General features: G+C 41.5%; 1 protein-coding gene across 2 annotated transcripts in view; it reads right to left on the minus strand.

Moving 5' to 3' along the window:
• The window catches only part of PGM1 (phosphoglucomutase 1), an 85197-nt gene that overhangs the window by 9365 nt on the left and 62980 nt on the right, over positions 1-12852 (minus strand). For both annotated transcript variants that reach the window (XM_077450562.1, XM_077450561.1), the window contains exons 7-10: positions 8891-9006; positions 4347-4482; positions 2030-2213; positions 1294-1428 (exon numbers count right to left, since the gene is read on the minus strand). In XM_077450562.1, coding sequence (XP_077306688.1) covers positions 1294-1428; positions 2030-2213; positions 4347-4482; positions 8891-9006 — 571 coding nt within the window. The remainder of the gene's footprint in view (positions 1-1293; positions 1429-2029; positions 2214-4346; positions 4483-8890; positions 9007-12852) is intronic.

The following is a 12852-nucleotide window of genomic DNA, read 5'->3' on the forward strand; positions in this document are numbered from 1 at the left end:
CTTGGAGAGCAGGCAAGGCTTTCCTTTGACATAAATCATTTTTAAATGCAAACTGTATTATATTGTTATACATAATATGTGTATACATATAAATAAATTGAATTTTAAAAAATATACATTTTTGATGTACTACAGACAAAAGCATATAACAAACACCACAATTTATTCCCTCATTCATACAATTTATTCTCCCGGGGTGGATTCTGTTCCAAACTGCAGGGAATCGGCTCTCAGATCTCCAGCTGGTTGGTGCAGGAGCGGGCGGATGACACACTCTGCAGGGCGGACACAAACCGAGCCCGCCATGTTCTATGGGCAGCTGGGAATAAACCAGCTGACCATTTACACCCGACTTTCCCTGATCCGAACTGCCTAAATAGAAGAGGACAGATCGCCTTGGTTGTTTTGTTTTTTTTGCGGACCAAATTGGACTCGGAGATAGGTGGGTGTAAACGGACATAGACTACATTATCAATAGTATTGGGACGCCTTTCTTTACACGCACATGAACTTTAATGGCATCCCAGTCTTAGTCCGTAGGGTTCAATATTGAGTTGGCCCATCCTTTGCAGCTATAACAGCTTCAACTCTTCTGGGAAGGCCGTCCACAAGGTTTAGGAGTGTGTCTATGGGAATGTTTGACCATTTCTCCAGAAATGCATTTGTGAGGTCAGGCACTAATGTTGGACAAGAAGGCCTGGCTCCCTGTCTCTGCTCTAATTCATCCCAAAGGTGTTGTATCGGGTTGATGTCACGACTCTGTGTAGGCCAGTCAAGTTCCTCCATCCCAAACTTGTGCATCCATATATTGATGAACAAAACATTCCTATAGACACACTTCTAAACCTTGTGGACGGCCTTCCCAGAAGATTTGAAGCTGTTTTAATTGCAAAAGGTGGGCCAACTCAATATTGAACCATACGGACTAAGACTGGGATGCCATTAAAGTTAATGTGTGTGTAAAGGCAGGCCCAATCCTTTTGAAAATATAGTGTAAGTCCACTTACAAGCGCCTGTCCATTGGAATGCATGGATCTTCCGATCAGGTCCACCTGAAAAATGACAGGTGGATCCGATTGGATCGCCCAAGTGAGGAAGGGGGTAGATGGGGGGGTGGTTCCCTGGGACCTGAAAATTATTTTAAGTGTTCCTTTGGGGCAAAAAGGCTGAGAAAGTCTGATCTAAAATATACTATTTTGTGATAACTGTGGCGCGTAGCTCGACAAGAATACTTAGAATGCCATGAATGTTCTAGCATAGTGGAAAACCAAGCCATCTCAACAATGAATTTACCTGAGGATCTTGGTATATCTTGGGGGCATCCTTTTCATAGCTGTCTATATATAACCTGATAGTTGCTCCGGCACTGCCGGTTCCACTGAGTCGAAAGATGATACGGGAGCCATCGGTGAAGATGAGCCTTAATCCCTGAAAAGAGAGACAGCAAAAATTGATGTCACAAAGAAATGACCTTAACGAGTAACCCAACAGAGCACAGACGGGGCCAGGAGGGGAGGACCGTCAGGAAGAGAAGATAAGTACAGCAGTGGAAGAAGAGGCAATGTCATCGGGAAAAGTCCATATGCCGCACATCAAACAGCAGACCCATTGTGTGGAGAGATGAATGGCAGCCTCAGCCCAGGCTCCCACCAACCCATGCCTCCAAGTTAGCTTCCCCCAAAGTCATGCCTCTAAGGTGGTGCGTTCTACCAAGAGCGGAGCAAAACATGTTGGGGAGTGGCCTGGTCAGAGCCTAGGCTGAGGCTACCATTTACCTCTCCACACATGGGCCTGCTGCTTGATGTGCAGCATACGGACTTCTCTCCTTGACATTGCTGCAGCTTGGGCAAGCTCCTCTCCAGCCAGAGCAGGGGTAACGTGGACTCCTCATCATACCCGAGCAGCACCCACATTCTGCTATTGGGTCTCAGCAGAATAAGAGGGACACACACACACACACGTAGAGAAACGGAAGACTAAAATCTGAATGAATCTGATTTTTCAACCACAGCCGCTATGGCAGTCCCACCTGGTTTCTTGAAATGCTTCCATCAACAGGGTCGCTGTATTCAAAGTTATCGGCTTTTTCAACAGTGTAAACTTTGTCGCCAACCGCTAATTTCTGTCCGATAAAGGAACGGTCAAACATAACTGCTTCCAGGTCCTTCATCATCTTGTTGGCTCCTTCGGAGTCGACCTCCTCATAGTCGTACCTGCAGAACAGTAGAGGCTTTGATGGGAATGGTGCTTTTGAGTGGGACATACTGGGTTGCTTCAGCAAATCCTCAGCATACAATGACCAGAGGATGACCGGTTGACCAACCCAGATGTAAAGTAATAGAAAAATTAAATCTCCAAATGTTCAAAAAAATCTTCTAGATGCCTGTGATACATGAGGCAACTCTTTTCAGCCTTGCCACTCAATGGAGGTGAGCATCTACCCACCTAAATGGAGAACTCTTTAAGAATTATAGATCTCATTAGTGCCAGACAGGCTCTAGAGATATACATTAATTAAATTGCAAATCTGTACTATAGTAAACAATCTAGTTGCTCTAAAATAGGAAACAGTTCACCTACTTTACCGTCTTCCCTAAAGAAGTAGCATCAGTATGAGTCGGTTATCTAGACAAAACAGTTAACTATAATTTTCCCACCTAAATAACATTTACATTGTTTTTAGAAGACATACAAGGTTTTATTTCGATGCAGACTTTCAATAAATACTCAGGGTTATTATTATAGGCCAATAGATGAAAATGTAAACAAAAAAAATGTAACAAAATTTAAAATACTTATTATAATTTTGTAATTTTATCTGACAACATAGTAATTATGTCTAGCATTTAATATTGTAATTGCATCGGATTATTAACACTGTAATTGCATCAGATTATTAACACTGTAATTGCATCGGATTATTAAACAGGAAGTAAACCCTGATGAGTTTACTTCCTCTTTCATTCCCTGCAAAGGTAAAGCATAATGGACTACTATGCATCGCATAGTAGTCCATTATGTGTCACTTACCTGACACAGGAGCCAGCGAAGTCACCGCTGTCCCCTTTAGTCCGGCGCATCCATCTACTCGAAGCCGCGATGACGTCACTCCCGCACATGCGCACGGGAGCCGCCACGCTGGGCATATCACCGTTGACGGGTGCCGCGCTCAGTGCGCCTGCACGCCGCTGTCTACGGCGCATGCGCCGTAGACAGCGGTGCCTGTCTTTCGGCAAATATCTCCTAAACCGTGTAGGTTTAGGAGATATTTCTTGGACCTACAGGTAAGCCTTAATCTAGGCTTACCCGTAGGTCAAAGTGTGTTGTAAGGGTTTACAACCACTTTAACACTGTAATTGCATCGGATTATTAACACTGTAATTGCATCGGACTATTAACACTGCAATTGTATCTGATTATTAACACTGTTAATAATCAGATACAATTACAGTGTTAATAGTCAGATGTAAGTACAGTATTAATAATCAGATACAATTGTAGTGTTGATACTCTGTTGCAATTACAGTGTTAATAAATACAATTGCAATAATCAGATACAATTACAGTGTTAATAGACAGATGTAAGTACATTGCAATTGCATTAACACTGTAATTGCAACAAAGTATTAACACTACAATTGTATATGATTATTAACACTGTACTTGCATCTGACTATTAACACTGTAATTGTATCCCATTATTAATACTGCAATTGTATCTCATTACTGAAAGGGGTTGTAAACCTTCGTGTTTTTTCACCTTAATGCATCCTTTGCATTAAGGTGAAAAAACACCTGGCAGTGACCAGCCCCTCCGTTTTACTTACCTGAGCCCTGGAACTTGACCCGACAGGGATGCGCTGTCTATCTGCTTGGGGTTCTCAGCTCTTGATTGGATAGATTGATATCAGCACAGCCATTGGCTCCTGCAGCTGTCAATCAAATCCACAACGTGGGCACCAGGGGGCCGGGCGGAGTCATACATTCGGCGTCTATGGACGATGAATGCTGGACTCGGGAGTGCTTCTCCTAGGGGGTTATCTGAGGTGGGTAGGAGCCGCAAGAGCTGTCGCGGGACCCCAGAAGACCAGGTTTGGGGCCACTCTGTAAATATAATATAAGGAGTAACAATTTTCAATGTTGATTGGGAGAGTGAATTTTCATTTTAATAGACCAAACCCATGTTTTTATTTTTTTTTTCAGGCAAATTTTCCCTAAATAGTCAGCATGGCAAAATTTGACGCCAATTTTTTCGAAATCAATGTTGTTGACTTCTTGCTCATCCTCAATAGAGAATATTTCCAGAAAATTAAGCTCAAAAACTATTTTGAAGAACTATTTTTTACCTGGTGAAGAAATTTCGCCCGAATTTCTGCCAATGGTCTTTTAGGATGTCTTCTACACTCTGTTTGCGGGTAGCAATGATGGATAACCAGGCGAGAACGGCCCAGAGACCATCTTTTTCCCTGATGTGATCCGACCCTATTTAAATGTTCATTGAAAATAAAAAAATAATAATAAATCAGCTTTAACCATGTTGGTTTTGACACAAAGGAGACAAAAAAAAATTACAAAATGGTATACATCTCTTGTTTAAGGAAAACGAATAGTGCTCTCGTAACTAGTGTGGTCAGTTTTTAATAGGAAAGCAGAGGGACTGGTAGGAACACCAGAGATTTCACATAAAGGAAGCAATACAAAGAACAGGATACGTTTTCATACAAGTATATGGTACAGCAGGCACATATCAGGAATATGAAATATTGGGTTTACATATACTTTCATATGACCATTGCAATAATACAGATCAAGTAGTGCTTTATCAGAGAAAAACATTTTTTTTATTTTTTTTTATTTTTACAATGCTTTTTCAAAGTTGGCACAAACTTTTTTTTTCTTTATTCTGCAATTAGTTTTTTTGTTTTATTCTGTAATTTGTTTTTTTATTTTATTCTGCAATTTTTTTTTGGTTTTATTCTGCAATTTTTTTTTTGTTTTATTCTGCAATTTGTTTTTTTATTCTGCAAATTCTGCAGAATTTTTTTTTTTTTGTTAAATTGGTTTATTGGACAATTGGCCACCGATCACTTAGGAGGCGGCGACCTCCCTGAATATCTTCCCTGCTCCTCCGTGGACTGGAAGCGTGCGGCCGCTCACATCCAATGTTTGGCTTCCATAGACATTCATATAAAAGTCTGAATTAAATTTGTACATTGCTCAAATAGAATAAAGAATAAAAAAAAATAAAAAATAAAACTGGCCCAAATTCAGCCGCCAAACAAAAAACTCAGCATCTAAAATAAAGGTCTGTGCAGAGCGGGATGAGTGTGGTTAGTCGCTTGGCAAGTCCCTCTATTTCCCCAGAAAAAAAAAACTTCTATGTTAAAATTGCAGAATAAAAAAAAAAAAAAAGGAAAAGAAAAAAAATGAAATAAAAAAAAAAAAAAGACATAAAAAAGAAAAGAAAAAAAAAAGTTGTGCCAACTGAGAGAGCATTGTAAAAAGAAAAGAAAAAAAAAAAAAAAAAAAGGGAAAAAAAAGTTGTACCAATTTTGAGAGAGCATTGTAAAAAAGAAAAAGAAAAAAAAAAAAGAAAAAAAAGAGAAAAAAAATTGTTTTCTCTGATTCTGTGCCAGACCTAAATTATGAGTTCTGCTAGAACTTCTCTATAAATATCATTTTATGTTCCTTCAATCTGCACTCCAATGTTTATGCAATTTTACATGAATATATGTCCTGGCAGATTACGCGGCTAATTAGTGGAGGGTTTGGCCTCATAAAAAGACTGCGGTTATACTCAGACGCATAGTTACCCGAGAAAACAACACACACAATTTGACACAAATTGATTACTGGAAGATGTTGAGTAAAAAGAAATGTGTGCTCCCTAATGGTCCCGTCAGTGACACCTTCAAGACTGTTTAAAGTGTACCAAGCATCAGATACACCATATCACCAAAAGTTTTGGGACGCCTGCCTTTACACGCACATGAACTTTAATAGCACCCCAGTCTTAAGGCCCCGTACACACGATACTAAAACCGGAAAAAATTTGTACGTCGAGCTGTCTGACGATTATTGGATCGTTAGCACGGTGCTTTTGACAGCCGATTTCACTTTTTTGTGTGAGAAACGCATCTACCCAGCATTCTGATTCCTGTAATTGTAAGGATGTCCAAATTAAAAAGGATTTTGATCTACAGTGGTGTGCGGCCATTTCTTCTAAATTCATTGTGTGTGGAGGTGAGGCGAGACGAGCACCTACTGTATCATAAGGCTTCCTGGTCTCACCTAGAGCGGCGGGTGTGTTTTTTTCCCATCGCTTTTTTGTCAGACAAAAGCTGAATGTGCAGACTATAACATTTTTTGTCGGATATGAACTCAACATCAGATTTTCGTATCATTAGTACGTTTTTTGTACAAAAAAAAATAAAAAAATATCGTAACAGCAAGACTACCTATGCTCCGAAAAGAAAGAATACATACAAAACGATCCAACACGTTGCGTCACTTCTGACGCTGTATTCCGCCATATACAAAAAGATTTATATTGTGAGTAATCTCTTCACTTTCAACATGAGACGAGCATGCCACAAAAAAAAGGAACTTCGGTCATCCGAAAATCTGATCGTGTGTATGAGGCTTTAGTCCGTAGGGTTCAATATTGAGTTGGCCCACCCTTTGCCGCTATAACAGCTTCAACTCTTCTGGGAAGGCCGCCCATAAGGTTTAGGAGTGCGTCTATGGGAATGTTTGACCATTCTTCCAGAAGCGCATTTGTGAGGTCAGGCACTGGCTTGTAGTCTCCGTTCAAATTCATCCCAAATTTGTTCGGGTTGAGGTCAGGACAGTCTCCTCCACCCCCAAGCACGCTCATCCATGTCTTCATGGAGCTTGCTTTCTGGGCTGGTCCAAATCATTTTGGTGGAGGGGGGATTATGGTGTGGGGTTGTTTTTTCAGGGGTTGGGCTTGGCCCCTTTAGTTCCAGTGAAGGGAACTCTTAAGGCATCAGCATACCAAGACATTTTGGACAATTTCATGCTCCCAACTTTGGGCTTGGCCCCTTAGTTCCAGTGAAGGGAACTCTTAAGGCAGGGGTCTTCAAACTATGGCCCTCCAGTTGTTCAGAAACTACAATTCCCATCACGCCTTGTCATGTCTGTGAACGTCAGTGTTTTACAATGCCTCATGGGGATGTGTAGTTCCGAAACAGCGGGAGGGCCGATAGTTTGAGGATCCCAGTCTTAAGGCGTCAGCATATCAAGACATTTTGGACAATTTCATGCTCCCAACTTTGTGGGAACAGTTTTGCGGATGGCCCCTTCCTGTTCCACCATGACTGCGCACCAGTGCACAAAGCAAGGTCCATAAAGACATGGATGAGCGAGTTTGGGGTGGAAGAAAGTGACTGGCCTGCACAGAGTCCCGACCGCAACCCCATAGAACACTTTTGGGGTGAATTAGAGCGGAGACTGTGAGCCAGGCCTTCTCGTCTAACATCAGTGCCTGATCTCACAAATGCTCTTCTGGAAGAATGGTCAAACATTCCCATAGACACACTCCTAAACCTTGTGGGCAGCCTTCCCAGAAGAGTTGAAGCTGTAAGCCCTTGTACACACGGTCAGAGAATCCGTCGGAATGTGTCCTATCGAACCGTGTTGTCGGATAATCCGACTGTGTGTGATATGCATCGGACTGATTCTGCCGGAATATCCGTCGGACCCAATTTTCCAACTTGTTGGAAATATTTTCCGACAAAATGCTCCGATCGGACATACTCCGATCATGTGTAGAGAATTCCAATCGGACAAAGTGCCACGCATGCTCAGATCAAATTCCTACACCAAAGCTATTGGCTACTAGCCTGAACGTAGTCCCGTCGTAACGAAATAACGTCATCACGTTCTGAACGATCTGATTTTCCGACAACTTGGTCCGACCGCGTGTATGCAACAGTTTCGGACAAGATCCGACGGGCAAAATCCAACGGATTTGGCTGGCAGAATGTCCGACCGTGTGTACAAGGGCTTATAGCTACAAAAAAAACTCTCATCCAACTCAATACTGATTGGATGTGAGTGGAGATTAGCGCAGGTTCACAAGTATTCTATAAAATATGTAAATAATTATATACCTTATTGAGTAAATAGTACAAATTAAAAAACAAAAACCAGTGTGCAAAAAAACCCCAATAGCTGAAATGCAAAAAATAAATAAAATCAAAGCTACCGGTATATGAATTGTGAAAGATCGAAAATATATATAAAAAAAATATGAATTGGCCTATATGAAAAGAAAGTAAAGTGCAAAAATGCAACAATGTGCAAAACACCATATTATGTACGGATACAAAATTGTGCAATTAATAAATATATACCTTGTTGTGTAAATACTACAAAATTTAAAAACAAAAACAGTGTGCAAAAAACAAAAAAAAAACAGAATAGCTGAAATGCTAAAAAAAAAAAAAAAAAAGTGAAAATCAATACTATATGAATTGTGAAAGATCGAAATGATATATATATATATATATATATATATATATATATATATATATATATATATATATATATAAAAAAAAAATAGCCTACTATATGAATAGCAAGTAGAGTGCAAAAATGCAACAATGTGCAAAACATCATATTGCGTATGGATACAAAATTGTGCAAATAAGCAATAATAAAATGCTGGAATTGCAATTCCAAAAAGTATTAAAATTAGTGCAAGTCCAAAAATTTCAATAATAATAAAAATCATTAATATTTGGGGGTGTATGCAGCCAAAAAAAAAAAAATTAAAAAAAAAAATTAAAAATAAAACATGGCCGCCATCTTTCTCCCAGGACAGGTACACTTTAAGCTAAAAAAGTGTGTTCATTATTTCACTGACCTGTTCCAAAACTCTCCTCGCCACACAGCGACAGCTTATTGGCGTCCATCAAGTTCCCGAAGAATTTCCACCCGGTCGGTGTCTCGTATAAGGCGATCTTTGTAGCTTTTGCCACTCTTAAAAAGAAAAGAAAAAAAATATTGCAATAAAAACACCGGATTAAGGTTTTCGCACTTCACTCGATGTTTTAAGAGCGCCCCGTCCCTTTTTAAAAGGATCCGACTTTTTTTTTTTTTTAAGTTCATATAATTTCATTGAAGGAGTTGGACGCGCACACCTACACATCACGCAATAAACACGTCCGCTTTCTAAAACTTTTATGGAATTGCACATGTAAAAAAGGCGGACGGGATTTGGAGCTTTTTGTTTGCAGTATGTTGCCAAGACAGAGCCGAGGACGGGGGTGCAAAGAGGAGAGTAAAGTTTATTTTATAATTTTAATCTAGATTTTAATATTTTATGGTATGCACTGTTCTGACCTCATGTGTTTTTAGTGGCTGGGATTACATTGTTTAATTTATCTGCAAGTGAGAAGCATTAATCATAGGTGAAAAAATGTGTTTTTCCTGAGTCCTGGGGGGACGTTCAACAGGACGGAGAGTGGACAAGGATCAGCCTTGTAAAAAGATCCGCTGGCGGGGTTACCGTTATGTACCGGTCTTTTCTTCTTCTATTAATTGAACATACACTTTTATTTCCATTAATTCAAAATAAAAGTTACACTGTAACCCTTTAGAGTCCTGGTGCCCAACCTGTGAACTGGGGGCCACATGTGGCCATTTAGCACTTTTCTAACAGCCCTCCGACCCTTGCAGTCACCAATCTGTGTTTCCCTGTTGCCCTGTTATAGTTGTGATTTCTAGCAGCCTTATCTAATATTTCCCTAATCTCCAACAACTCGTGTTTCATGTTCACAGAATCTGACATCTCCTATATCAGTGGGCCCTTTGTTAGCCTTTATCTGGCCCTTTGGGCACTATTCCCCCCACTGATACCAACGATGGGGCACTATCCCTCCCAGGAATACCAATGATGGGGCACCATTCCCCCTCCTACTGACCAGAGATGCTATGTAACTGACCCCCAACCCTGAGGCAATGTTTATTCTCACTGGACCTTAGAATTTTTTTTACCATCACTGGCCACAATCCAAGCCCCCATAAAGTCTTAAGGACAGTAAACTGGCCCTTTGTTTGAAATGTTTGGAGACCCTAGTCATATATCATGGCCACAGTCTCTGACCATCTCCTGTACCATGGCCACAGTCTCTGACCATCTCCTGTACCATGGCCACAGTCTCTGACCATCTCCTGTACCATGGCCACAGTCTCTGACCATCTCCTGTACCATGGCCACAGTCTCTGACCATCTCCTGTACCATGGCCACAGTCTCTGACCATCCTTTGTATCATGGCCGCAGTTTCTGACCATCTCCTGTACCATGGCCACAGTCTGACCAGCTTTTGTATTATGGCCTTTGTCTCTGACCATCTACTGTATCATGGCCACAGTCTCTGACCATCCCTTGTGTCATGTGCGCAGTCTCTGACCATCTCTTGTATCATTGCCGCAGTCTCTGACCATCTCCTGTATCATGGCCACGGTCTCTGACCATCTCTTGTATCATAGTTTTTGACTATATCCTGTTCCATGTTTGTTCTCTCTGTTCATAAACATTTCCTAAATTTTATGTGCAGCCGGGGCCCACATATTAAGTAAGTTGACCACCGCTGCTTTGGATTTTCCAAACACAAGGCACCGGATACAGATTTTTACAGGGTCAAAATGATCACATGGTATAATGGCTCTGGTGTCGCAGCACTCCACAAAGTGGGTACACCCCCTAAAAAAATGGGGGAACCCCCAGAGTTTAGATTTCAGGTATATACAGACCAATTAGAGTGCCAAACAAACCAAGAATCAAAAGTTGTATTGTTAAAATTGGTTAATGGCAGGGGGGAAAAAAAAATACAACGCATTTCAGGACTCTTCAGAAGACTCTTCATCAGGGCTCAGGAATTTTGGCAGTGCTTAATTGGACTCCAGAAGGCAGGTTATTGCCATTGTTAACAAGTGCAGCAAAAATACTATTTTACAATACATTTATATGACATTTACAATTTGTTTAAAATGCAAGTTCACCTTTCAGGAAGATTTTCAGAAAGATCCCCTTATGTAATTCTATATCCACTGAATAGTACATACCAGAGCTCTTCATGTTGTAAATGTTGAAGGTCTTCGCATTATAGGAGCAGCTGTTGGTAGTCCTCTCCAGAAAAAAATGTTGGCCCCTCAATCCCCTCTGCCCTGCCATTTGCCAGATGGGCTGACTATCACAAGAATGACCCCCCCCCCCCCCCTCCAGTGTCTGCCCCAGGCCGTTCAAAATTGTGCAGTCTCTTCCTTTGAGCTCAGCTAGAGAAGGAGCTCAAGTGCAGTTTGAACAGCCCACAGTGGTAGCTACCAAGCTCAGCTGGAGCTGGGAGAGGATGCAGGCACCCACAGCGGACATTAGGGGGCGCATTATTGTGAGATTCAGCCCATCCTGCAAACAGCAGGACAGAGGAGAATGAGGGGCCAGTGCTTTTTCTGGAGTGGGCTTCCCAACACCTGCATCTGTGATTGGAAGACCTTCAACAAGAGGTCCCATGATATATACCAGGGGTCTCCAAACTTTCTAAACAAAGCGCCCGTTTACTGTCCTTCAGACTTTAGGGGGGGCCGGACTGTCACCAGTGGAAGAAGAAAGTGTCCTGGGATCAGTGGGAGTAAACAATGCCTCATCATTGGTATATGGGGGGGGGGGGGAGTAATTAGCCCCATCATTGATGTAAGCGAAAGGAATAATGCCCCATAATTGGTATCAGTGGGAGGAACAGTGCTACATCATTGGCATTTATAGGTGGAATAGTATCCCATTTTTGGGCTTAGTGGGAGGCGTAATGTTCCATCATTGGTGCCAGTGGAAGGAGTAGTACCCCATGATTGGTGCCAGTGGAAGGAGTAGTACCCCATCATTGGTGCCAGTGGAAGAAATAGTACCATATCATTGGTGCCAGTGGAAGAAATAGTACCATATCATTGGTGCCAGTGGAAGAAATAGTACCATATCATTGGTGCCAGTGGAAGAAATAGTACCATATCATTGGTGCCAGTGGGAGGAATAATACAACATCATTGGTGCCAGTGAAAAGAATAGTGCCCCATCACTGGTGCCAGTGGAAAGAATAGTGCCCCATCACTGGTGCCAGTGGAAAGAATAGTGCCCCATCATTGGTGCCAGTGGGAGGAATAGTACACCATCATTGGTGCCAGTGGGAGGAATAGTACACCATCATTGGTGCCAGTGGGAGGAATAGTACACCATCATTGGTGCCAGTGGGAGGAATAGTACACCATCATTGGTGCCAGTGAGAGGAATAGTACACCATCATTGGTGCCAGTGGGAGGAATAGTACACCATCATTGGTGCCAGTGGGAGGAATATTACACCATCATTGGTGCCAGTGGGAGGAATAATACACCAGCATTGGTGCCAGTGGGAGGAATAATACACCAGCATTGGTGTCAGTGTGTAGAATGCAGTGAGGGGAAAAAAAGGATTTGACCCACTGCTGATTTTGGACGTTTGCCCACTGACAAAGAAATGATCAGTCTATAATTTTAATGGTCGGTTTATTTTAACAGTGAGAGACAGAATAACAACAAAAATATCCAGAAAAACGCATTTCAAGAAAGTTATAAATTGATTTACATTTTAATGAGTGAAATAATTATTCCACCCCTTCGCAAAACATGACTTAGTACTTGGTGGTAAAACCCTTGTTGGCAATCACAGAGGTCTGACGTTTCTTGTAGTTGGCCACCAGGTTTGCACACATCTCAGGAAGGATTTTGTCCCACTCTTCTGTGCAGATCCTCTCCAAGTCATTAAGGTTTTTGAGGCCAACGTTTGGCAACTC

This window comes from Lithobates pipiens, unplaced genomic scaffold, assembly GCF_037356315.1.
Source record: "Lithobates pipiens isolate NorthernLeopardFrog02 unplaced genomic scaffold, aLitPip1_a1.2 Scaffold_23, whole genome shotgun sequence".
In the NCBI taxonomy this organism is placed as follows: Eukaryota; Metazoa; Chordata; class Amphibia; order Anura; family Ranidae; genus Lithobates; species Lithobates pipiens.